The 26826-nt window shown below is 44.8% G+C and overlaps 1 protein-coding gene across 2 annotated transcripts in view; it reads left to right on the forward strand.

Moving 5' to 3' along the window:
- Positions 1-26826, forward strand: part of PLD1 (phospholipase D1) — an 886935-nt gene that overhangs the window by 516637 nt on the left and 343472 nt on the right. For both annotated transcript variants that reach the window (XM_069618743.1, XM_069618744.1), the window contains 3 exons: positions 6235-6380; positions 6502-6610; positions 11507-11572. In XM_069618743.1, the coding sequence (XP_069474844.1) occupies positions 6235-6380; positions 6502-6610; positions 11507-11572 (321 nt within the window). The remainder of the gene's footprint in view (positions 1-6234; positions 6381-6501; positions 6611-11506; positions 11573-26826) is intronic.

Here is a 26826-nt window from a genome sequence, read left to right on the forward strand (position 1 = left end):
AAAGAATGAAGGACTGTATATTGCGGGAGGAATTGTAGAGTGTAAGGTGTCAACTGGGAGTATGATTTGGAGTGTGGCAGGGGCTGGGCAGTGCATGTGACATAGCACGTAAGTATTTGTATGACCGAGTGAGAGGTTAAGGAATGCAAGTTGTGATGGGGAATTGGTGAGATGTGTGTTGGTGAGAGAGGTGTGTGGGTATTTGGGGGATTGGAGAACATAGAAGGGGAATATTTTCAGCATTACAACTGATAATGATCAATTTAGTTAATACTATTAAATAGGCATGCCCATTAAACCAAAAATGTAGCCAAATCAAACACTATTCTTCCAAGCCAGAGACATCTGGGACTCTTCCTATTCAATTAATACAAAAGATACATAATAATGATACCCTGGCTCTCTTGTAGCCTTGCTATTCGTCTATTTCCTGCAGTGTGGCAATCTTACACCCTCCAGTTAATACAAAATGTCCCGCAAAAATGCCGCAATAAATAAAGGTTTGTGCCGCATAATTTGCCATTTCATGCCACAAGATTTGCCATTTCATGCCGCAAAATCCTGGAAGGTCTGATCTGTTGGTGGATATACATATTTGTTCCTGATTCTGCATTAGATAACGTTATGGTATTGGTGATGACCATGTACATTTGGCTACGTTGCCCACTAATGTCATTAAAATAGCTGGAACTCAGGGTGAGCGTCTAGTGATGTCAGCTTGAGGGGCGGGTTATTTGAATTAGTGTAGCGAGGAGACTTGAATTTAGAGCGATGGATCAATGGATAAGATCAGCACATCACCACTAAAACTCTGTACATCCTGTCCACTCTCTCTACCTCCTCTTCCTCTCCCTCTACCATTCCAGGCCCCTCTCTGGCCATTTCTCTTCTTCCCCCTGTTCAATCCCGACAATGTTTGTAGACAAGTCCAATCTATGAAAGTCTTGTCAAAGCAGGTGCTCCCCTGTTTGTCCAAAACCATTAAGGACCACATCAACACCGTTGCTCCAGCCTTGGCCGATTTCTGCAATCACTGTTTTGCCACTAACATCTTCCCCTACCCCTCTCAAGCACTCCTTTGTGCACCCCCTTCTTAAGAAGCCCTCTGCCAATCCTTCCTCTCCAGAAAACTATCACCCGATCTCCACTCCTTTGCTGGGAAAACGCCTGGAAAAGCTGGCCATCTCCCAGCTTGATCTACTTACTGAATCTGTTGGTTGTCTCCATGACCATCAGTCTGGCTTCAGAGCAGCCAGAGCACAGAGACTGCTCTCCCGAACACCAGTGAAGACTTGCTCTCCAATCTTGACTCTAATATTCCGTCTGTCCTCATTCTCTTTGATCTATCCTCTGCTTTTGACACAGTCAGCCACTCCATCCTGCTCAGTCGTTTCCACGACAACCGGGACATCTCTGTTCAGGCCCTTGCCTGGTTGACCTCCTTTCTCACTGATCGACCCTCCCAGGTCCAACTTGGGTCTTTCCTCTCTTCTACCTCTCTATCAACTTGTGGCGTTCCCCAGGGGTCTAAGCCCTCTCCATGGCTCTTTAACCAATACCGGGACCCTCTGGCCCCACAGCATCTCTAATTTCTGCTCTAACTTTCAGTGTGATGAGGATGAGACTCGGCTCTCCTTCAGGCTCCCTGCTGCCTCTTCTGCTCCTTCTCTCATACCAGACTGTCCGGAATTCAGGAATGGTGTGCCTCCAACGATCTCTGACTTAATGTGATAAAGTGAGAAAAACGCATGTAAGTTGCCTTGGAATTTGTTTTAAGAACGATCAATGCATGCTCTAAAATACATGCCTGATCGATTGGGCCAATAAAATCTCTGCCCAAACTAGCCTTTTAATAATATAGGTGCGGTGAAATGAATAAGAAAAAATACTTTGCTCCACGTGTGTTTTACTATGCAACAGACAGCCTAACAACACCCTAGAAGTGTGTCAAATCATTGTCTACCTTAAATGCAATGTCACACTACAAAAAGCATGTGCCAGCCATGTCACTATCGGGGGTCTAATACGTTGATAAGAATTTTCTCAACCTATACTTGCACATGTGTTTAGGACGTTGGGATTGCATATTTACAGAAGGAGAGCAAATAGCAAAAGCTATATTTTTTACTTTTGGCAATATCCTGTGACAAATCCTATGGATCCCTCACTAAACCCCTGCCTAAAGTCACCTCCTAGGTGGCCAGGGAAAGGCAGACGATACCTGATCCTGATCTTGGGGTCGGTGTACTGTGGGAGGATCACCTGGGAGGAGACCAGGTCCGGGGTGGTGAGGAGATCCTGTGGGATGAGACACACTGTTTGTCCTTTAAAAGAGAGAACCTTTTTAAATTTGCCAGAACAGGTAACGGCTTATTGTCTTAATGGTGTATGTGGTTCACATACAAGATCTGTTGCTCTGTGCGCAAATGCCATAACACCTGAATAGCCCTTAACAACAGAAAGACCCTTCAAGGTATTTCATGATAAAAAACATCCTTACTCCCAAAGGTATAATGGAAAGGAATTTAGAAATATTGCCTAAAATAAACTGTCTTCCTTTATAACAATGAATTCTAATGTTTTATCCTTAAATGATTCCAAAGGAAATAAATCTACCCTTAAAACCGAGAAGTTAATAAAAATAACTCATTTTGTTGTTGGGACTCCAAGTCCAACAATCCCATAGGTACTGGGAAGAGGACAGAAGAGTGATGCTGTAGTAGTAGTAGTAGTAGTCGGGCATTTAAGCCTAATAGCCCACACCTGTGGGAAGCTGGGAGGCTTAAAAGGCCCCCGCAGGTGCAGTCAGGAGCTGGAACTGTGGCTGGAGTGTATGCAGTAATGGCAGAAAGAAGGGCCAGTGTTGGCTATCCAGGTAGACGTGAGAGAACTCTGGGATTCTGATGCAGCAGATTTTACCTGCTTATCCTGTGGGGGTCCTATTCCCCAAGGTGTGCAGAGGAAGTCCTGCAGGAAGGATACCTTTCTCCATGTGAGCCTAATTACAGAGATTGTGCTGAAAGAAGCACGTCTAAGACCGAGGAGACACCCTCAGCAAGGAAGGGTGTGGGTCCCAAGTGAAGCCAGAAGTCCTAGAAGTTGTGCAACACATGGAGAAAGTAATACAGAACCTGGTGAGTCAAACCTGTCGTTCTGATTCCTTGCGCGAGCATGCCATCAGCAGTATCCAGCTTAATAATCACTTGCGTAAGAATAGAAGCGAGGCAAAGTTGTTCATGGAGTCTTTAACAACGGAACACTTGAAATGTAGCACTCACGTGTGATTGGGTGTTTCCTCTTTCACTTGCATGAAGAGCAAATCTACGGAAAGCAATTGTTAAACGTTAAAACTTTGTAAAACCTATGAAGAAGTGGTTGTGTGTGCATACTTGCGTTTCCTAGAGGAAGAGTGGCCTCTGAAGCTTTAACACGGACAACAATCGCTTATAAAGAGAAGTTAAGTGTTGAAACTGTTATTTGAAGTTGGAGAGAGCAAGCATTGCCCAAGCAAAGAGTGAACCATGTATTCCCCAATGGAGACTGAAATCGGTCTTTCCCAGAGCCAGAGAACAGTTTACTAATACCGTGAGCCTAGTAGAACTTCAGTATTACCTAAGATACAAGTGTGCAAGCATTACCTAAAACTAAGAGTGGCACCAAAGCTGTTGGGTAATTATTCTGGATAACAGTAGGCAAATGGATAAATGCAAGGTTGGGGAAGGGAAACCTGCTGCTTATAAAAACTTCTTTACAACCTATATTGCCAAAGACAGTTGGAAGAAGAGAGACGTGTGTCCTAAAGTTGCCTACCTGAAATGTAACTGTCGATATCACCAAAGACTGCTAAGACGTATCCGGCCACTTCTTAGCTAACAAAATACTGCTACTATAGCCAGAGCCACTATTCTGTCACACCTCGATTATGGAAACGCACTGATGATGGGAGCCAGTAACAACTGCCTTAAGCAATGTCAGATTATTCAAAATAATGCTGTAAGGATCATCTCGGGTAAATCCAAAAGAGAGCACATTACCATTGACAGAAAAAACCCTGCATTGGTTAGCAATAGAATCACTGCTGATATGGGGTAGCCCCTGCATACCTAAAAAAAAAGGAATTTACCCTGTATGAGCCGAGTCACAGCCTTAGATCCAGAAACCAAGGCCTTCTGAAAGTTGGCATGTCTAAAAAAGCCAAGGGCCTAGGCAGAGCTTTCTCTTCCAAAGCTATCATGAAATGGAATGAGTTACCGGTCCACTTGAGATTGGAAGTTAATTATTTAACTTTTAGAAAGAAACTTAAAACCCTCCTTTTTAAGTAATGCTCCAGAGGATTATACGCACCTATTCCACTCCCCCGGATTTTGAACCTCACTATGTTGTCCCTCACCTAATGTCTTTGTTTATGTTTGTGTTGAGCGTCCTGACGCCCGTGGGCTCTGGCGCTATATAAATATATAAAATAAAAAAAGGCAATTATAGGTTGTTGTTGGTTGCAGACAGACGAGAAAGGCAGAGAGGCTGCCCCTCTGACAAGGAATGTTCAGAGGAAGAGGGTGCCTTGTCTACTTGAAGGTGTTGAATGAAGTACACGAAAGTGAATCTTGTCATAACAAGTCACAAAGTACTGAAGCTGTGGTGTATTTGGTTATCAGTAGATGCAAGACTTCAATAGCACAAATGAAGTGGAATGCTATGAGGCAAACAAGTAGGTACTCATGGTAACTTTTGTAGAAGTGATGTGAAGTCATCCTGACACAGAAATGTACTGTGACTCTTAACCTTGTAAACAGAGACATCATAACTGTTAACCAAGAACTGTGTTTCACTAATATTTACAGAAGTTGTATTTCCTTTTGAATTGTGATAATTCCTCTTGGACAACTGCAAGTTATGTCAAAGCATCATGTCGGAAATGACATTGATTCTATTTTGGTGAAGTGGAAAGTCTTATCACCAAGAGGAGAAACTTTTCTCTTATTGGAAATTTGGTTAACAAAACCTTCCTCTGACATTGAAGACTTTCAGAACTGAATTGAGACTGTATTACATACATGGATTTTCATATTTCTTTTTGTTGAACATTGGAGCTGAGTTTGCCTTGAATCCTGGGCAAGGGGAGTTCACCCAGTTTCCAAAAAAGTTATCAAAAGAAACTGTGAATATCATTGCTGATATTATTTGAATTGCCATATATTTTCGTTTTGTATTTGATTTTTAAGGGTGAGGGCCAGACATCCTGTGTTAGTCTTTCCCTTTAGTTTTGATAGGCAGGGAAATCCTCGTTAGAGTAGGGATAGTGAGGTGTTTGATAACATTTATAATGTAATAAAATGGCATATTTTGAACAATCATCCAAAAGTTGTCTGCCTCGCATTGCTGACCCCTCACAATCCCCAATGACGCAAGTGGGCAACCTCACCCCAGGTGGAGTTCAGTGTGACTGTCGCAACCAAAGTTTGGAGTGTGCCACCTCTAAATCTTTGATTTTTATACAGAATAAAAGAAATGAGAACAAATGGGGGTCTGGGATTTTTTGCAGCGTTTAAAGAAAACATGATAAATCCCTTTTATAATTTGGTGAAAAGGTTAAACCTCTGTCGGCCCTGTTAATTTGAATTATTTTAAGTATGTGCCTCATATTGTGATGTTGTCTTGATTTGTTAGACTGGATATAGGAAACTTTCATTTGCTCTGTCTTGTAATCTTTTTCCGCAGCTTAAATTCCCTAAATGCTTTCTTTCCCCTGTGCCGAAAAAAGACTTGTTGTTTACCCTCTGCTTTAGACAAACCACTGCTGTTGCAACTTTCTATTTCCAGCCCGCATCGAACCGCCACCCCTCCCACTATTTTCTCACAGAATTGATGCATGTGCCTTCGCTCTGTCCATTACATAACTCTTCAATTTGTGTACTTTCTGCCAGTACATATCATAATAGGATTAATCTTTAATAGCTTTTAATAACATGTAGAAACCAAAGAAGGAATAGTTTACTCTAAATCCCTATATTTTTAAGTTTGCCTTGTCTGGTGTTCTTCTGTTTGTTACACTGCTTCTGCTTCCCACTATGAAATTCGTTGAGAGTTCATGTGTATAATTTCGAAATGCTAACTATGGATGACATCAAAGTTTTATACAAAATATGGTACGGACTGGCTTCGCCATGGAAACCTATTAAATCATTTTCCCCAGTGCTGGAAGAGTTTTGGTCATGTGTTTATTTTACCTTTTAGGTGCCAAGTCCAAACATTTACACCATTGAGTTAACGCATGGGGAATTCACATGGCAAGTAAAGCGGAAATTCAAACATTTTCAAGAACTTCACCGGGACCTCCTCAGATACAAAGCCCTGATGAGGATCCCGATACCCACAAGAAGGTAACTTCTGCGTTGGAGCCCATGCATCCCATCTGGTTTACAGCCAGCTGCGTTAAGTACATTCAATGTCTTAATCCCATCGGAAAACAATTCTTAATCACAGCAAATATTGTACTTTCAGCCATACAGTTAGGAGACAGACCATCAAAGGTGGAGAAGGTAGACAGATGCCATCCCTGCCGCGAACATCTGAAATAACAGCCAGGGAAGAACATCACTCTAGTAGAAGGGTAATTATTTTCATTAACTAAAGTTCTAATTAATATTGAACATATGTAACATTTGCTCTTTCAAAATCTGTTTACTGGTTTTGGCTCCTTTTGGTGATGCACCACTAAGAAGATGGTACTATATCTTGAATATGGGACGTGGACTGGATTGGACAGTGCATGCATTGTTGTTTTTTGGTGCACATAAATGTATCTCAGCAATACAAATATGTTATACTTAGTATTACAAGGCAATGAGAGTGGCTTGCATTCCTCTTCTATTTCCATGACCTTTTGAAAAGGGAAGCGTGAGGATACGATAGTAAGCCACTCAATTTGAAACGCTGTGCTGCCTACTGAGTGTTTTGTTCCACCTGCATTAGTGCTCCAATTGCCTCGCCCAATATCCCAGTGTTATTGGGGAAAATGGCAGAGCAAGGAAAGCAACAGAAAGGTGAGCTGCAGTTTCCTGCTCTTGCGTGTCAATGGGTGCGAGAACAGGAGGTAGGTGAGCCAGGACAGTGCAGGCATCCTGCTTTTTCCTCACTTGCCCACTTCCTCTTCAGTGCTGATGCATGAACGATGCGTGTCGTGAACTTGCACCTTTTCCTGAAACTGTCATTGAAGAGTAGGAAGCCATGGGTGAACAGTTCAGTGTCACTGTGGGTGACAATCAGCACCACAGACTGTATCTTAGGTGTTTTGGAGTGATATTTACCCAAAATTGTGCTACTGGGGGCAGCTTGTGTGCTCCTAGTATTGAGTTTGGATTGTATACATACAGAAACTGATGAGTAGTTTTGGTGGTACCCACTCTTTTCATTTTGTCCGCACACATAGTGCCCATCCTAAACCAAAGTCGTTCTTCATTCCCTATGTCCGTCTGTAGACCATTAGCCAAACTTATTCAAGAGCCGCACACTGAACATAGTCAGTTTACTATGCAACACTAAGAGCCATTCAGCTGTAGTCTGTACATATTCTATGCATGAACAACTATCCTTTATTCGCCTTCAGCCACACCCTGAACACTGTTCGCTTGGTTAGGCACATGTTCAACAGATCCTTTGGCATGCTCAATCATGCTCTAAATATACTTATTGTACATCCACAATCTCACGCTTAACACACTAAGACATAGTCTGCACATCAGAGGTGCACTTTGTGCGTGCCTAGCCATGCTCAGTCACGCTGCACATATGTGTAGTGCACGCAAGCAGCACACTTCCTCTTTGTGCATGCTCACGCCCACTCTGCCAATCCCTTCACTTGCACTCTGACTATGCTATGCCCCAACACTTGCCATTTTTAGGCATGCCCACTCAACCCTTCTGTGCTATGCTCTGCCATGTTCACTGCTGCACCAATGGCATGGCCATGTTGAACAACCCGAAAACAGAGAATTTAGGCATGCACAGCCCTGACTTTGTGTGAAAAAGTATCTCAATATTTTCTTTGATTAAATCACCTTCTGGTGCTCTGGGTGAGTCCTTGGCTAAAGGACTTGACATTTAGAATACATGATGCCCACCTAATCGTGATGAGAAACCCAGGCACTCTAATGGGAATCATTCTAATATATTCTGTAGATCACAAGAACTTGACTTTAATATGATATAAATGTTAATGATAACATAAAATTTGGGTGATTAAAAAAAGCAATTTAATCAACATTGAAACACATGAAAATTGAGTATTCATAACAAGTGGTCTTCACAAAGATTCACAAATGGTACATAAACTTGATGTGCAGAATTTCTTTGATTTTAAGACAGTCCTTGAGGATGCAAAAAATGTGATGCATGTTGTTTCTTATCCAACTATTCATCCTGTTACCACGCGTCTTTCTATGATGACAAATAAAGATAAAACATCAATTTATCTATAGCACCAACTCCATTTTGGAAAAGCTATATATTTGAAAATGGATGGCTCTGAATGTTTGACTCTTTTACAATCGTCATTGAGCATTGAGAAAAGTAAATTTAGTCAATTCTGTTGCTCTAAAGAAGAATGACAATTGCTTGTCTTTTCCAAATGGAAATGCAAATTCTAGCCTGACATAGGTAAGCTCCTTTATCAGGCTGGATTCTCTTCCGTAGCCTTTCACATGCAGCCTCCATCATCTCGAAGTGCTAGATTTGTTTTGATGGGAGATAGGGGGATGTTTATAAATTCCTCTGCCAGAAAAATGTGTGCTTGTTTTGAACTAGAAACTCTTTTGAAGAAGTTGGTCATGTAGTGCCCTTCCTCACACTGCTTAGCCACATCTTTGCAGGTCTCTTTTCTGATGCTTGCATAGTGGGTGCAGGAGTTTGAAAATTGGAATTTCTCTGGCCTACCTTGTTCAACTGGTGAGCTGCCACATTTCTGTGCTTGGTTTAGGCATCGCAATGTGCCTCCAACCTGACCTAGATTAAAGCAGTTCCTGTAAATCATGTATGTTGATGGCATATGTCCATCAACATCTTCAATGGGAGCAGAGCTGCAGATCCACCAATGTATTAATTTAGTCTGGGCACTGCCTTAGCCTCTGTAACCTGTACCCCTTGAAATTACAAATTGGGCTCATTACAAGTATGGTGGTGCGAGAAACAATTGGCGGTAACGGAATTACCGCCACTTGTCCTGCACCGTCATGCGACGAGGATGGCCCTGGAGCAGGGGACTCCCAGTTTCTGCTGAAAATCTGCAAAATCTGGTGGTAATTCCACCAAAAAAGCCCCACAGAGTCTAATGGACTCTAAAACAAAATACCGCTCAACTCGTAATGAGGCCCTAATATTTATCAATTTTCTTTGCAGTAAGCATATGCAAATTGATGTCCTTCTTTGTACAATGTAGAGTTGTGTTCTCAGAATGAGCCTCCTTGTGGCTCAAAACAGATGTTTCCTTATGTTTTAATAGTTCCCTGCTTATGCCGCCTCAACCTGGCAGGATGTTTCTGGTGCTCCTCATCCCCTTCTGCTCCTTACTCTTGATCTCTCTCAACCTAGCCGAACCCTGTTAACCCAGTGCACCCTCTACCTTTCACTCCTTTAAAACCTTATACCGCCTCACTGGAATTCCTTACAAAGATTGTAGATTCATGGACAAACTGATTGTCTATGGTTGTACTGTGGTCAAACATCCATAAAGTCCATAGATGACCATGGCTTAGAGCATGGTTAACCCTTCATAACCAGAGATGTAAGTGGCTCAGGGACAGACCGTGGATAGCCACGTTGGACTATTTGTTTATCCGTTCATCCTACCTGTGCATTGTCATCAATTTGCGATTTCAAATTAAATCCATGTATGACCATAGCTAATTGCAGAAACAACCATCCACTGCTAAAATATTGCCCTCTCAACTGTCGCAGAGTAATACTTGTTGGGCAATAGCAGACATCATGCAAAAAACGAGGCGAGCAGACCTTTTATAACCGTACAGACTTTACCATTAAATTAAAAGATGCTGCTTAGTGCAGTTGAACCTTTAAAGGACCCTAACAAAATATTAGGGTAACTTTAATTATATAGTGAAACATGTTTAACTGGGTTGTATGCAAAATAATTTACATGCACCCTGTGACTATTTTAGGGTTTGTGTTTATTCATGTTGGAATGAAGACATAACCTGCTGTGATTTTTGCAAAGGAGTGTGGATATGAAAATAGGCAAAGTCCTGGTGCACAGAAAGTTCTCTATACTCGTAGTAGAAGTCACCAGTTTCTCAGCATTGCATAAGATTTAGTTCACCTGCTCACATACCACTCTGATAGTGCTAATAAAATGATTTGGCTTGTCTGGACTGGACTTGTCAGCAATGGAGCGAAAGGGGAATTATTGAGGTTGGGCAGAAATTATTTTGAATTTTGGAAGTGAGGTTTCAGAGGTTAGGCTTGTAAGTAGGGGATTCTGTAAAACAATAGGTAGTATTTTAATATTAGCAGAAATAGAAATGTCATGTTTCTGACAAACCATGGTCAAATTCAGTTGAACATAAACACATCTGACCAAATGAAACGACGACTCGTTTTGCCTGTCCTTATATAGCCCTGCTACAGGGATAGAGATCATTGAGCTAATTACTGTGATTCATCGCCAGATCATGGATACAAATTGGAGACTAAGCAGGGATGAGACTGCATATGCATAAGCAACTGTTTTACACCTCTTTTGTTGTTATACTTGAAAGCATGGCCCACTGGAGAATTTTTTGCCCGATTAAGGGCATGCAATCACGGAATGGCTTCATGATCACACTTCACATTCTCTCTCCAGTTGGAGTCAGTGTTGCTGAGTCCTGCAACCCCCCACCCGCGCTTCCCAATCCCACCACACCACCATTTCATTGAATCCCTAATCCTTGTGACCAATTAAATGCATATTTCTGTATATATCTATAAACACTGTAATAAGTGTCTCTAACTGTCCCACCATACTTTTTCCAGGTCATTCTCCACCACCACTATGTATTAACTACTTTGGCGTGTGTATGTCAAGCACCCAGCAGTGCAACTGCTCCAGTCACCAATATGTCCTTTTCACATTGCTCCCGGCAAAGCCCTTTCATTTTCAGTGAATAATAGAAAATTCAAATAACACATATGTTATGCACATACAGCAGCATTACACGTTGCCACTTTATATCCATGTTGGTGTATTGGGTGAGATTTTTGCACAATTGTCTCCGCCACCAGTAGCAACTTGATGTCCACCCTGATAGAGTATACCTAAAATAGGTCACCACCAGCCTCTTCGGTTGCAACTATTTAGGAAGGAATGTGCGATGTTCAAAGCTAATAAACAGTATACCATCATACCCTACTGTGTTTCAACACTTCAAGGCATCCCAACATATGGCAATTAAACATTGTTTTAATACCAGGACTTTTCTTGCTAAACCGTGTATTTTTTATGTTTGCATTTTAGAAGCAACTGGAAGACTACTTAACAAAACTATTGATAATGCCGATGTACAGAAATTACCATGGAACGGTAAGTTTCAAAGATAACAATTAAATGTATTTTCTTATATTTAAGACTTCTCAATTAGCCTTGTATTCAATTAGCAAGGCAGATGTAGCAAGGAACCCCTTACAAATAAAAAAGGGTGTGGTAATACAATTCAATAAAGAGACAACCTAGTTTACATCCAGTACTTAAATAAGGAATGCATGCACCCTACAATTATAAACCTCAGTTCACACAAGAGGCTGCCATATTTAAACAATTACGAGCTTTTTCACGTGACCACCATCATAAGCACCTCATTTTTACAAAGGGTCAGAGCTAGTCGAAAGCATTCTACAGCCATAGAGAAACAATTGATGAAATAAACCTAAGAATCCCCCTCGAACCAAATCCAACATTCTGTTAAAACTTAGCTTCTGCTGGTTTGCCACATGGGTTTCCGTGTTGCAGTGTTTGTCTAAGTGTATATTTTGGATGTGTAAGTCTTTAATATATATGTATCATAAGTGTATAGAATATACATTCGGTATTTGCTGCATACATACATGAAAATAGATCCTAATCCAGTGCTTTTAAGTGTTGTGTCACCACAGTTCATCCCATCACCGTCCTTGTTTGTGCATATTAGAAACATCAGTGAAGTCCTGTTTAAGAGGTAGCCTGATGTTAGGGAGCTCTTTAATTGGGAGGATCAGCAAAGGAATTTGTATCCTGACATAACTATCTACTGTGAGAAATCGGAGGGTCCCTGCACACCTACTCCCCTTGGATCCTCTTCTCAGGTGGCCAGGGAAATGCCATCGCTTTTGGATCCTGTCCCTGGGGGTGGAGAAGCGAGGGAGGATCACCTGGGTGGAGGGTCCTTGGGGATTGGGCAGAGGATATCCATAGGTGAGACATGGTATCCCCTTTTACTTCGGAGAACCAACCCTACCCTCCCACTGCCTTTATAGGCTATAGTAACCAACCCTACCCTCCCACTGCCTTTTTAGGCTATAGTAAAGCATTTCCCCCTCTTTTCCCCATGCCTAACCCACTTAAGTACTGAGACAAGGAAAAGGGCTGTGAAACATCTCTGTGTCTTGCGTCATGATGCCTTCACACCACACCTTCTCTATCTAGATGAGAAAATATTCTCTGAGATATGCACATTGAAACTCCTGACTTAAGTTGCATAATCTTCCACCCAAGTAGATTGGATTGTGGAATGGGGTGGCATGTATGTCTTCTCCAGCTAGCATGCCAGTGGCTCCCTCTGTGCTCTGCTTCAAATAAGCATCTGGTGGAAACAATGGTCTCTTTGGAGACGTGGGTCATTCCCAGCAGAAACAGCAAGAATTTACATAATTGGTATGCCTCTATCTAGTCTGTTTTATGCTCCCTCACCAGGTTGGAAACACTCTTATTGGTAAATGTTACGTATCTTTTCCCTTCTTTTTTTGCTTAGGCCGGAATCCATATCAGTTGTCCTTGAATGAAGTATGCAGGTGCGTTTTTAAAAATATATCACAGAAGAAATTAAATATGTAGTTGCCCAATAGTACTAATGTGGGGGTTAGATGGCCCTGAAAATCATATGGTGCGAAAGAGACTGGCTTTATGTCTGGAGCCCACAAAACTATTCTATGAAGAATTGGGCACTAAGACTTATAACTTCACTGAGCTAACATCTGTTTTATCCATTTATTTTTGGTCATCAAAACGTCTCCACAATCCCCCACTTCCAACTCTTTCATTTCGTGTGGTTTGAAAGCCTTTTAGGGAATATTTCAAAAATGAAGAGTCAGCATATTTATTTTATTTGAATGTATGTTTAACACTGGCCCTACCAGGGGGGGGTCACAGAGCACTTTACATGGTTCAAAGTTTGAAAAGGTGGGAGTTGAAAATAAAATTTACTAAATGTTTTCATGTAAGGATTGCAAGATTGGGGTATAAAAGTGATAGCAGTGGAGGAGTGCAGGGTTGTGTGGGGAAGATGATGTTTTGAGGCTCTTTCAGAAAGTGGTGACGGGAGTGCGTATCTCGGGAGGATAGCTCAGGGGCAACGTGCTCGCCTTGGAAGCAAGATGACACGGCGCAACACAGGTTCGATCCCCGGGTCCATGCTTAGAAACCTCTGGGTATTAAGCGCATTATGAATAACCTACCAAATCATATCTGAACAGGTATGGTGTTCCATGCCCTCTTTGCCCAGTGGGTAAATGCTTGTTTTTGTGTGCATGTGAGTTTGCATAGTGGAATGTGTAGAAGTTGTTGGCTGGCTTGTATGACGTTTGTTTGGGTGATGGGGTTGAGTTTGTCATGAAGGTAAAATGGAGTTTTGAGGTGGATGGCTTTGAATGCAATGCAATGCAGAGTATTCTGAAGGCAATTATCTGGCGTATCAGGAGCCATTTAAGCTGAGCACGAGCAGGGGTGATGTGTGAATGTTTGGGTAGGTGGAGGATGAGTCTGGCTGCTGCATTTTGTATGGCTGGCAGGGTGACCAGGGTGCTGTTGGGGAGTCCAGTGAGGAGAGCATTTCCAAAGTCCAGCTTAGAGAACCAGCGATTGGATTGGATTGGAGTGCAGTGCGGAAGTCATCAATAGGAAGGATATGTCAGATTTTGCATAGGAGGTGCAGTTGTAGATTCCATTTTTTCGGTTACTGTGGCTATGTTGTCTGTGAAGGAAAGGTGGGGGTCGATGTTGAAGGCAAGGGATTTGACAGGTCTGGAGAGGTATATGTATGGGTTGTCCACGGCGAGTACCTGGCTCCAGGGGATGAGGTATGAGGAGGTATTCTGTTTTGGAACGGTTAAGTTTGAGGAAGTGAGTGGCCATTCAGTTGGTGGAGATACAGATTTTGAGGGTATGCAGTTGTGAAGGGGGTGAAATTGGAAGTATATATGCATGCCATCTGTAAATTGGTGGAAATGGATGTTGTGTTTGCCAAGGGCCTGTCCAAGCGTTTCAACATATAGGTTGAAGGGCCGTAGAGATGGGGAGGAGCCTTGCAGGCCCCCCTGCTTGACATGGGTGGGGTCTGATCAATAAGTGGGCATGGAGACTGTGTCCCGTCACTGAGAAAGGAGGTGAACCAGTCAAGAATGGTGCCAGAGTGATTCATTCTGTGGGCTAGGATGTCTAGTAGAATGGTGTGGTCAATGGTGTTGAAGGCTGCAAGGTCGAGAAGTAAGAGTAGTGTTGTGTCCTTTGTCTGTGATGCTGTAAAGGTCATTGAGGATTTTTATTTAGTTAGTTAGTTAGTTAGTTAGTTACACGCCCAAACCCGGAGGTATCATGGCATCTGTTACTCGGGAGCATAGCTGGTTACAAGTTTGGATTACATACAGTCATACATTGCAACATAGTTTGGATATTTACGAACACTAGAGTGGCCTAGTCGAATTTTTCAAATAGCCAAGTTTTGATCATAGTCTTGAAACGCTGGTGCAAAGACTCATTTCTGATGCGAGTCGGTAGAGAGTTCCAGAGCATTGGAGCAACTACTGGGCAACTAGAGCCTCAAACTCGTTTCGGTACTATGTGTTGGGCTGAAGCCCAATTGTCTGGCTTCTAACAAGGGGTTGCTTTCCAAGTAATATTGGATTTGAGTATAGGCTACACGGTTCACCATCTTCAATAGGAATGGGACAGTCGTGATGGGATGATAGTTAGTGGGGGTGGTGGGATCCAGGGAAGGTTTCTTCAGTAATGGGGTTACCCATGCAACTTTGATACTAGAAGGGACTGAATTGATAGTAAAGGAGGCATTGATGAAGTCGGTGATAATGGGCACTAAAGCTGATGCACACAGTTTGACCAACCGGGCAGGAAAGCTGTCGCCTTTGCAGTTGGAAGGTTTGAGGGTAGAGAGGACCCTGGGAGACCATACTAAATTTCAATTGGGATACAGTATTATCTGCATTTGCGCAAACTGTGATAGAGGGAATACTTTTGTTAGCTAATGATTTTCTCTTGTTTTTTTCTCTTGTACGGTGAGGATTTTATGTGCCAGAGCATTTTGGATGGTGGTGCACCAAGCTTTGTCTGTCTGGGCAAGTGTTGCTGTGAGGATAGGTGATTCTGTGGGTGTTGTAATTAGCTTTGTGGGCTATCGCTGCTGATTTATACTTTTTATTAGCTGTAGTAAACATATCAGTTGAATTAGAGGACGGGTTATTTTTATGACAGTGTTCCAATGCTCTTTTATTACAGCGTAGGAGGGTGAGCACTTCATGAAACCAAAAATTTACTTGTTTCTGTTTGCATGGTGTTTTGGAGGTGAGATGGGCTACTATGTCAATAGTGGATTTTAGGCAAGTGTGGTAGAGAGTGGAGATACTGTCAGGGTTAGTATCTGTAACTGAGTGAGCCTTGAGGGCATCTGAAAGAATCGGGATAAGATTTTCTGCTGTGAGTTTACGGGTGTTTCTAATAGAAATAGGGCAATGGCTGGCTGGTGGTCGAGTCTGAACCTTAGTGGTAATGAGGTCAAGTTAGGAATTAGGAAGTGGTCAGTCCAAATAACTTCAGAAATGGATTCTAAGTTTATAATTTCATTCAATAGCCGAATCCAGTCAAGGATTCTTACTTTGGAATGGGTGGGAGAGTTGACGATTTGTGTAAAGAGCATTTAATGGAGAGAAGTGTAGGGAGCAGTGGGTTTGTGGTCGAGTTTTTCATTAAATCCCAGGTTGATGTACCCTAGGATAATGAATTTGGTACTTGGTTTCAGGAAGGGGGTGATGAGCAAGGGGATGTCTAGTTCGGGGTGGTTGGAGTTCTTTGGTTGTCTATAGATGATGAGGAAATTGAATGTAGTTTTAGTGTCCGTCATGAGCTTTATGAGCAGGAGTTCATATCCTAGAACAGGATTTAAAGGGCATGGTCTGAATCTTTTCCCAAAGATGCTCCGAGACAAGACCCACCTCCTTATATGTGAATTTTCTTAATTTCGCTAGCCTCAAGGGCCAAGTTCCCTCACACTCCATTAGGATATGACGAAGTGATTGGAGCCTTGGATCGGAGCATACTTTACATAGTTTGACCGCAAGATCTTCCTGCTTTCTTATTGCCAAGACCTCCCCAGTGGGGACCAAGTTCAATCTCACCTGTAAAAAATTAGATCTTATTCTGGGATTGGGATATTTTACTAAATAAACTGGCAAATGGCCTATGTTTTTTTCTGCCGTCAAGAACGCATTGCGCGGCTTAGAGTTTCTCACCAAAGAGATAGTTTTGATCCAGTCTAACCGCTCCAGGTCCCGTTTTACCTTGAGAGGGTTGGTTATCAGAGTTTCAAGATCTACATTTCCAAACCCGACTGAACGGACTCACACATGGCATCCTTACCATCCTGGACCATAGCAAGGAAACCATCCCGTTCGTCCCCTTCGGGAATATGTTCAGCCGCCAACACAACACAGTTCCACAGAGTGTGTGTGAAACGAGACAAGGCACAAATGGAGTTGGCCGCCTGAAGCGCCATACCACCAGAAGAAAACACTTTCTTCGCCCAGCCATCAAAACGTTTGTCGTCCCTATCAGGAGGGATGGTAGGGTACGACGCCTGCTTTGCCGGGGCCGTGGCCGCCTGCACCACCAAACTCTCCGGAGTGGGGTGCCTGGTCAAGTAGCAGGGGTCGCTACTGGCTGGACGGTATTTTCGCGACAAGGATCTGCCCACCGCCGGAAGACTCTCTGGAGCAGTCCAAGCCGCCGCCACCCTTCTCTGTAAAGCCATATGGAACGGCACTACCGGGTCAGTTGGGGGACCAACATCAAGGATGTCCGTCAGATCATCCTGCACAAACTCCCCTGGGGGAGCAGACCATCCCAAGTACTCAGAAACCCTAGCCATAAGGCGCCGGTACGAGGAATCGGCATGAGAGCCAGGCTCAGGCCTACAAAACTCCACCTCCGGAGAGGTGTCCAGTCCACTGGCATCATGCAGTGACTGTCTCAAATCGTCAAACTGACTATGGCCCGAGACAATTTCATCTGGAACCTGACTAGGAACCAGGCCATCAGAATCCTCATCCGCCTCTGAAATATAGTCCAGGTGGCGAAAAGAAGGCACCCGAGAGTACTTGCTCTTAACCAGAGCCTTCCTAAGGGGTACTCCCGTGCCACGGGGTACCTCCGACACGAAAGGCGTCGATGGCGTCGAGCGAATCGGCGCCGGCGTCGAGAGAACCGGCATCGGCGCCGAGAGGATCGACGTCAGACGCAGCGCCTCCAGCATCGGCGGTGTCGACACAGCCCTCGAGGCCGGAGCCCCGAGCGCGTCCCTCGACGACCCGAGCGTCGACGGCCTCGACGACTTCCTCGAAGCCGGAGCCTCGAGAAAGCCTGTCGACGCCCTCGACGCCTCAGACGTCGATGTCTTCCTCAAAGACTTCACAGGTGCACACGGTCTCGAACGCGTCGAGGACCGGGACCTGGAACGGGTACGGCGAGAACGAGTCTCCTTGTCCGAACGGGACCTCTCCCGTGACTCGTGCCGACCACTCATGCGAGCGGTGTCTCTCGACCTCACACGACCGACCCCACTCGGGGGCGCGGACGGCTTAGTACCCTGCGACTCAAGAATCGCCAGCATTTTCTTCCCGAAGGAAGCCCATTCCTCCGGCGTCGCACGGCTGGTGGGGTAAGCGACTTGCCGGGCAGAGTCCTCCGAGGAGGACCTGGAAGACGACCGGTGTCGGCGCTTCCGAGAACGCCTCGAAGAGGCTGAGGAGTGGCGAGACCGACTCCTAGAAGGAGACCCACGAGACTTCCGACGATGACGCGGAGAGTCACCCCTCGAATCATCCGTCGAAAGCCCCGCAGACTTCGACTTCCTGGGCTTGGACACCCGACCTACCGACAACTTCTTCTTACGTTCACGTAAGGCTTTGGACGTGAGCGACTGGCAGTCGATACAGTCATCCGTGTCGTGGGCCTCCCCGAGGCACCAGAGGCAGGCGTCGTGCGAGTCCGTCACCGACATCTTGGACCCACACTCCCCGCACTTCTTGAAACCCGGACGCGGGGTCGAAGACGAAGTAGAAGACATCTCACAAAACGAACAGGTTCGAAGAACCGAGAAGAACAGAACTCCAAAGAGTCGAGGCGTGAACCGAGAATCACGAAGCAACACGTTCGCGGAAAAAACGGAACTGAGGCTACGGGCGTCGTGCGTCCTACTTATCACATCGGATGACGTCGGACGTCGGAGGAGGCCCTCGACGACGGCGCATCGACGTCATCGACGCAGGACGCAGACGCCGAAAAAAGTTTCCGAAGCAGCACAGCTGTGGTGATTACATGTCATAGATATGGAATACGTCAGAGGACCCAATCCCCTCGAACTACATTTACTCTGTCCAGTATGTTTTTTGCTTTTAAATCCCGCCCTCTCAAGATTCTAGATGTTGCGCCTTTCAAATGACCTCTGACATTTTCATACAGGGAGTCTGGTTTAGGACACATTATCTCTCTGTGCAGTGCAATTAGTTTCCATTCTGCACGGCATTCTAAAGAAACAAGACCCAGTTCGAACCGCAGGTTCCACCCAGGTGTACTCATAGGGAGATTAAGAGAGACTTTCCAAATTCTACCTTCTATCCTGGCCCAATTCGCACTCCAGAGTGAGGGTTTCACTTCTAGGCCATACAAAATAAACTGAATTATTTTGGCTACCTAATATTTGATCAATGGCAGGATGGAGAATTTGCAATATTTGGCTTTGATTTTTTTCATTTGGGGGATCAATTTATAGGCCTTGGAACATGTATCATATTCCTGATTTCTCGGACTGGAATGGATCTTGTAACCTAAATAAGTTAGCTCATCCACTCGTGGTATAATCTGCCCGTTCAAGGACCAGTTATTGAGGCTAATTTTCTTTCTTGGATGTTTAAACACAAGAATCTTCGATTTTGACGGGTTTATTGTTAAGGTTCAGAAGAAACCTCTTGCGCGCGACTCGTAGGACCACCAGAGACGTTCGCTCCAGGTTCCGGCCCGTCTCACCCCCCGTGGAGAGCATCCATACCACACGGAGAGGGGAGAGGTACAGAAGTTAAGCAGACACCGCTGCTGCAACTAAATAACAGCGGCCATATACCTTGATGCCTTGCCTAGCCCTGATGAATGTGGCTCATCCACCTTGTTCCACAGAAACCGGTCGGCTATAGAACGACTAGATCTAGTGCACAGTGCTATTCGCACAGGTCCACATCGTTCTGAAAAAGGATCTCTAGACTAAGCACCTAGGGGTCCTTTCTGTTTTAGGTGAATAACCTCCAGCGAGAAATCCACTGAAGAAATCTCTTCCTTGTTCTTAGACAAAACCTGCACCTGCCAACACCGAGAAAACCCATTAAAATTAACTAAACCTTCATCTGGACGGCAGCAAGCACATGCGAAAACCAAGGTGGTTGGGCATGTGTTTTTTAGCACAACACAGTGCACCAGAAACGATTTGGAAAGCAAAGGTTTATTGTTAAACCATTTTTCTCAGCATAGCTACCCAATTTAGTCAGGATTGGTCCGCATAAGCCAGCCAAAAGATCTTACCCCTGTTAAGGACTGGACTGGCCAAAGCGGATGGTTCAAGATCTTGCCCCAAATCGGACATACAAAGATTGAAAAATAAAGGGGCTCCCAAGCACCCCTGCCTTACTCCTCTCTCTCTAGCCTTACCCTTACTGTAGTGTCCCTATGTAGCTCCATTAACATAGCCAATAGAGATTCTGGGACACCCTTCTATTTGAGTTTCGCCCACAGCAAACCTCTGCTAATCTGGTCAAATGCCTTCGAAAGGTCGATCCACACCCCATACAAGGGTAGACCACCTTTCTCAGCAGAGGACTCCCTCACTAGGCTCAAGATTAGCCCATTTAATGATGTGGAAAGGCCCTTTCTAAACCCTGTTTGAAAACGGGGCAGGGCCCCCACACTATCCACCCAGTTTGAGCTCCTTGACTATCAATCTCATAAAGATCTTGCTTTCAATATCCAAAAGCGCAATCGGCCGGTAACTTGCAGGGTTGGTCCTGTCCCCCCCCCCCTTAAAGAGTGGGATGATCAACTCTGTTTTCCAGGACGGTGGGAAGTGTTTTGTTGACAAAAGTTCCCCAAAAAAGATTCAACAAGAAACTCGCCCAGAACTCTGGTGCATTTTTAAGAACTTGGTACGTCAGCCCGCTAGGACCGGCAGCCCTAGAAAGGGAGGAGCATCTGATTATCTCTGCAATTTCTCCCTCTACCAATGTCAGGGACCATTTGGCCTCCAGTTTCATTGGCTCCCCTTCCTCACTTGGTTTCTGAAAGATAGCTGATAGATGTTCAACCCACTTTGCTGCTGGGACCAGGTTACACAGGGTGCTGTTTGATGGTCCAATTGCCCCATTACTGACCAAAACCCTCACGAATTAGCTTCAGCCACGAGCTTCAACATCTGTTCGCCATCTTTTTGTAGACTGGCCATTCTTTGATTTTTTTTGACCAATGTCGGTACTTACTCCTAATGCCAATGGCTTCCCTTATAAAGCTCTCATGTGCCAAATTCTGTTTTTTAAGACCCCGAAGATTCCTTCTCATTTCTCTCTTCATGAGCATAGTTTCCTCATCAAATTTGTGCAGATGGTGTTGTTTGGCTCCTAAAGATGGCATTTTGGGTGGCACGGTTGACCAGATAAAGCAAATATAATTGTCTGGGTGACAATGATCCATCATGGAGGAGTTTGGTATCATCTTCAGTACTTTATTTAGTTTCCCTCTCCCTCCCCCATACTGGACTAATCTAACTTTCCCTCCCCTTCCCTCCAGATCTTGCTTATGAAGCCACTGCTGATGTCCCTGCATCTCTGGAAAGGATAGCTCCAGCCTAGCATGGTCACTACCCCCCTCGTGATTTACTAGCAACGTGGAGGTTCTTGAGAAGAGGCTCGCACTGACAAAAATATAATCTAATATAGATGTTTACTCTCCTTGACTCCAAGTCACGGTGGCACCTTTCCCCCCCCCTCTGAATTCCCATTCAGCATTTCAAGACCCCATGAGCTCATGAAAGCTAACCATTTCTGCCCACTCCTGGTGATTTTTTTAGCCCTTTCATTCTCCTTGGGGTTTGAACTCTCAGTACATATGGCGTTAAAATCCCCAGCCACGATATTAGCCTTACCTAAGTCTGTTTTCACTGTTGACCGTACACCTCCCAACATATCCAAAAATGTATCCAGAGTAGAAGACGCGGGGTTCCAATAAACATTTACCACCACTACCCATGGGTCTTGAATATCGAAATTAAGTTTGGTTTCGGTGGCCAAAATGCCAATTTTATCCATAAAGATAAACCTTAGCATCCCTCACTGAGCTATTTTTCAGTGCTATCAAAAGCCCTCCAGCTGGTCTACCCAGCGGTTTTTGACTTGGGGGTAAGCAAAAAAAAGTGAAGCCTTCGATTTCTATTGCATTCACCAACTACGTTTCTTGAAATATCAAGATATCCATCTTGCCCCAAAGGTGATCTTTGACTTTTTTGGCTCTGATGGTGCTGGAACCCCACGTATTCCAACTCACTAAATGTAAGGCGGGCTGACTAAAGTCGTCTTGATCCCAGACCCATGCTCGTCAAGACTTTGGCCAGGATTTCAGGGAGGGCCGCCAAGACATTTTCTTCTTTCTTAGTTTCTACCAAGTCTCTACTGTCTTCTTTTCTTTGGAGCCCAAGGCTTCTTTCTTTCTTGCTTCTGTGAATTTATCTGAACGGGCCCTTGTCCTTTTAAAGACTCATTCAAGTTAAACTTGCAGCCGTCTCTGGCAACTCTTAAGCCTTTTTCTTCTAGCGCCCCCGCAGCTTTTAAAATTGCATCAGAAGCCCTAATGGAACTCAGCCCCAGTTCGACCAGAAAACCATTTTTATAGTCGGGGAATTTCACATATTCTATATCCCCTGAGGCAAAAAGGTACAGGCTCTTTATTTTCTTAAACTCCCCTAGAATGGTGTTTCTGCTTAAGGATTTATAATAATTGTTCTTTAGTGTAGATTTTAACCACAGCCTGGGGGCTTCGAAACCAGTTTGAGTATCCTCTTGTGGCGGACTATCTGCCAATTTCCTGTCCCCTTGAGATATTAGTCCATTTTCAAGTTGAACAAACTCTTTCGTTTTTCCTACGCTGTTTAATGTCCACTGAGTTGGCATAGAATACCAGCCAGCCTTTTCAGATACAACCTCAATGCGGATGGTTGGTTCACTTATAATAGATGGGCTCCCTACTTTCTTTGCTGTGGCGAGGAAAATTAGCGCTATTTTTAGCTTAGCTCCTCTTGCGGCCATATCGGCACTCTTAACCACCAATCTTCTCTTAGATGTCTTGCTTTGTGTAAAAATGGGTGCCAGTATTAGCTTTGGGACGAAGGGGGCCCCCTCTTTTTGGTTCCGTACGTTTTGGCCTGGGCTAGAAGGGAGCTCTGTCTGAAACCCCACGCTTACTCTCAAAATCGCTATATCACTTCCCATTGGGTTCTCTTGTGGAGCCTTCACTTTTGGCTTTGCTCTGTTGACCTCAACAGGGTATTTGTTAGGGACCCCGACTCAACTGTTGATTTAACAGATCCTTTATTGTGGATAACTTCTTTTGCCATTTCTGGTTGAGAGTCCGTATTTGTTGTGTTGATGTTGTTCACAAAGCGTAGGATTCCCACATTTTTAACTTTTCCAGTTTTTTTATTTTTAGTTTTGTTTTCTTATTTTTCTTAGTTTTTTTCTGGGTGCTCTGTTGTCCTTTCTTCGCCCCTTCTTTTCTTTTCATTCTCCTCCCCTTGGCGTTCTGATTGCTTGCGATGATCCATTCCGAATCGCCGTCGACCACGTTTCCCCAGATACTTCCTGGCCTTCACTACTTACACTTCTTTCACCGGCATCCAGTACTTGAGCCTCCGCCACCTGAGCCAGTCTCATGAATTCCTCCAAAGTTGATTCCGACAACGGAGTATCGTCGTGAGTGCTGGTAGGACCAGCGGAAACACTCAGTACTGGCTCCTGTGCACCAAGCTTCGGGAACTTGGACTGGAGTAAATCCTGGGTTTGTGCTCGGTACGAGGCATCCTCCTTTCTGTTTGCCAGGGAAAGTCTCTGTATAGAGGCAATATCTAGCCCCTGCTTAGCCACTTCAATTCGGATGTCATTCAACATAGGGGTAATAGAAGAGATGATTGTGTTCTTTAGCCCCACCAATGAGGAATCGCATTTGGCTACTTCATCAGTTGGTTCGAGGAGGATTCCAGCTTGACTTTGGACTTCTCCTTTTAACAGTTCAAACACTGTCACCAATGAATTGAGCACAAAGCTTAGCACTTTTAAGGTTGAGTTGTCCCCCTGGTCATTTGACTGATTCACCTTCTTTCCTTCCAGGGTGAAGTTCTCCAAGGCCCAACCCCTGTTTTCCTCTGGGTGGTTGGTGTGAGTCTCCAACTCCTCTCCCTCATTTTCAGGTCCCGTAGGAACTCCCCGCTTAGGGGCATTAATGTGACTTGAGCTGTCGATCCTCTCACTTACATCCACTGCTCTTAAGATTGGCAAACCCCAGCTCCCTTCTCTTGGATCGACCACATCATTTGAACATTTATGTCTCTTTTTACCGAAGTATTCTTTGATCTTCCTTTGAATATTTTTTGTTGTTAACTGTGTATTCCAAACCTCGTCTCCACAGGTTAACAATAACTGTCTGACCAAACTGAGTATCTTGTTTTTCAGTCTCTTTCTGCGTGGTTTCATGCACCAATGCTATTGTAACTGCTGGGTGATTAGTTTGGTTTATTCTTTGGTCTCCACTATGCAGGGATTCTAAGGTTGTGGAACTCACCATTGGAGCCGTGTAAGAGCCATTCCAGTCTGCCCCGTTTAGAGACGAGGGCAGCTGTACTCCTCAGCTTCATTATGTTAATAACCAGCCGGTTAAATTGAAAGGGCTAATAAAGTGGCTGGTAAAATGACTATCTGGCCTTGGTAAGGAGCCCCTCACACTGTTTTTGCCACGGACCAGTCACAAGGTTAGTTTGTGACACCCAGCCACACACCGCCCTTTTCAGCAGCATGCTTCCCGGTAAAATCTCTGCTCACAGTGCGTGCGTTGCCCCTGCGCCGCCCGTAACCGTACTAACAGAGTAAGTGCAGCCTTAACAGGACATCTGGGTGAAAGAGTGCCCCCTGACTCTACCCCAGTGATCAATGACACTCTTAACACTCTTAACACCCTAGGCGAACCGTTGCATTGAGCCCCAACAGTATACTTTTTTTGTATTATGTTAAAAGGATTCCTCTTTATCACCTTACAACCACCTTTCAGCCACTCTGGGTGGAGTCAATGTCTAGGCAAAGGCAGCTAGACCAACTAGCAAAGCAGAGAGAGCACTCAAGCAAAGCACTCAAGCAAAGCAGAGAGGGACAGGGGAGCACTCTTCAACTTGGGGGCTCTGCGTTCTGTGTACTGTGTTCAGAACATGACCCATGCAGAGCCGGCAACCCCCTCCGACCCACGCTATCCACGCTGCTCTCTACCGCAGCGTAATCCTCCTTTTTCTCACACTCCTCGCCTCACCCTCCTCGCCCGAGCTGCTGTGGGTCGTGGGGGCTCAAGGGGGATCGCGGGCTCGACACTGCAGAACCGAGCAGCTGCCAACCACGGGAACGAAACAAATCCGGCCCTGCGTAGCGCACTTGCGGCTCAGAGATAGAGTGGAGGTCTGGAGGAGCTGGAGGACTAGAGGAAAGGACCTCTTAGCACGAACAGGGACTGTCAAGCCGCACCGTAACTCTGACTCGTTTCAGTCTCAGGACGCCCCTTCCAACAATCCGCCACTTAATCCTAGCCTTTCCTTCCTACTTCCACTTCCATGATTCGCTGTTTGGTGAGAGACAAGCCTATTTGTTGATATGGGGGAGAGCCCATCATGGTTCTGGAGACTGTTTATTCTAGTCACCGGTTTGGGGGTATCAGTGGCGGCGGCCATTGTTAGGGAGGGGGTTAGCATACAGTTTCCAGGGGGGGGAAGCCCACTCCTTTAATAAGTGTGTATACATTGGGGCTCTGGGGCTCCATGTCTGGTGAGGTGTAGACTGCTAACAAACATACAATGAAGGCCTTGATTTTGTGAGCTTAAGACCACCTAGAGGAGCATTGGTGAGCAGTTTGCTAACACAGCCACAAGGGATTCAGGGCAAGTATGTATTTGTGAGAAATAAAGATACATCTAGATACAATTTTGTCAAAACGTAGTATAGAATACTAACAAAGTTAAAGCTTAGCTGCAAAGGGTGTCATCTACCTGTGCATTGAAGTGCTACTCAATATGGCATAATAAGAACTGGTGAGCTATAGGTAAATTGCTAGGCATTACTGGTTGCTCACAGGCACATCAGGAGCATAAAATCAAAGGTGGGTGCAATAGCTCTGGGTCATTGCTGGGTACTAATAATTAATGACATGTCATATAATCACTATACAATACTACAGAAACAAACGCACAGGGACATTTCCTCTAAGGGCATTAATATGAGCAAGTAAAAAGTAATAAGGCAGATACAGGGTATCGGAGGAAACGCAACAGGAAGCAGTTGAGATAGGGCGCAAAGCAAATGCAGAGTATAGGATAAGGCGACATATACTTAGCAATGAAATGTCAGTGGCTCCCAGGGTAGATCGCTTGGGCTTAGTAACTGATAAGTCTAAGGCAAGCCACGTGAAAGTGGCATATTAGGAATTGTGTCGGATGGAGCCTGGGTAGGAAAATGGGCCTCATTATAACTGTGGCGGTAAGCAAACCACGGCGCCGGTAGTGCTACCGGCGCTGTTGTTGCCATGCCGTCACATTGAGTTCTGCTTGCAGAGGCCGCTCTGCATGCCTGGTCGGACCAGGCGTGCAGTGCGGTACCCGCGAGCAGAACACGATGGTAGCAATGGTACCGTTATGAACGGTACCGCTACTACCATCCTCGCCATTCCCATTGAGCCCTATTGGGGCTCAAATGGGAATGGGGACGTACTGGCACCAGGTACCGCGCAAGGGAAATTACTGGGGCCGCAAAGGTCGGATTGGCCCGGTTATTCCCCTTTCACGGGACCCAGTGCCGGGCCCAAGTTTGGGGGGTAGCCATGCCCTTATTGAGGGCATGGCTACCTCCAAACTCGTAATGAGGCCCAATGTCTTCTTACTGTGGAATCGGGGGGTTCAAGCGAGTGTTCTTAGGTGCATTATGGCACAGATTGATTGCTCGTCCGTGGATGGGAGGAGCTGAGAG

Source organism: Ambystoma mexicanum, chromosome 10, assembly GCF_040938575.1.
Source record: "Ambystoma mexicanum isolate Mex_15411 chromosome 10, UKY_AmexF1_1, whole genome shotgun sequence".
NCBI classification, from domain to species: Eukaryota; Metazoa; Chordata; class Amphibia; order Caudata; family Ambystomatidae; genus Ambystoma; species Ambystoma mexicanum.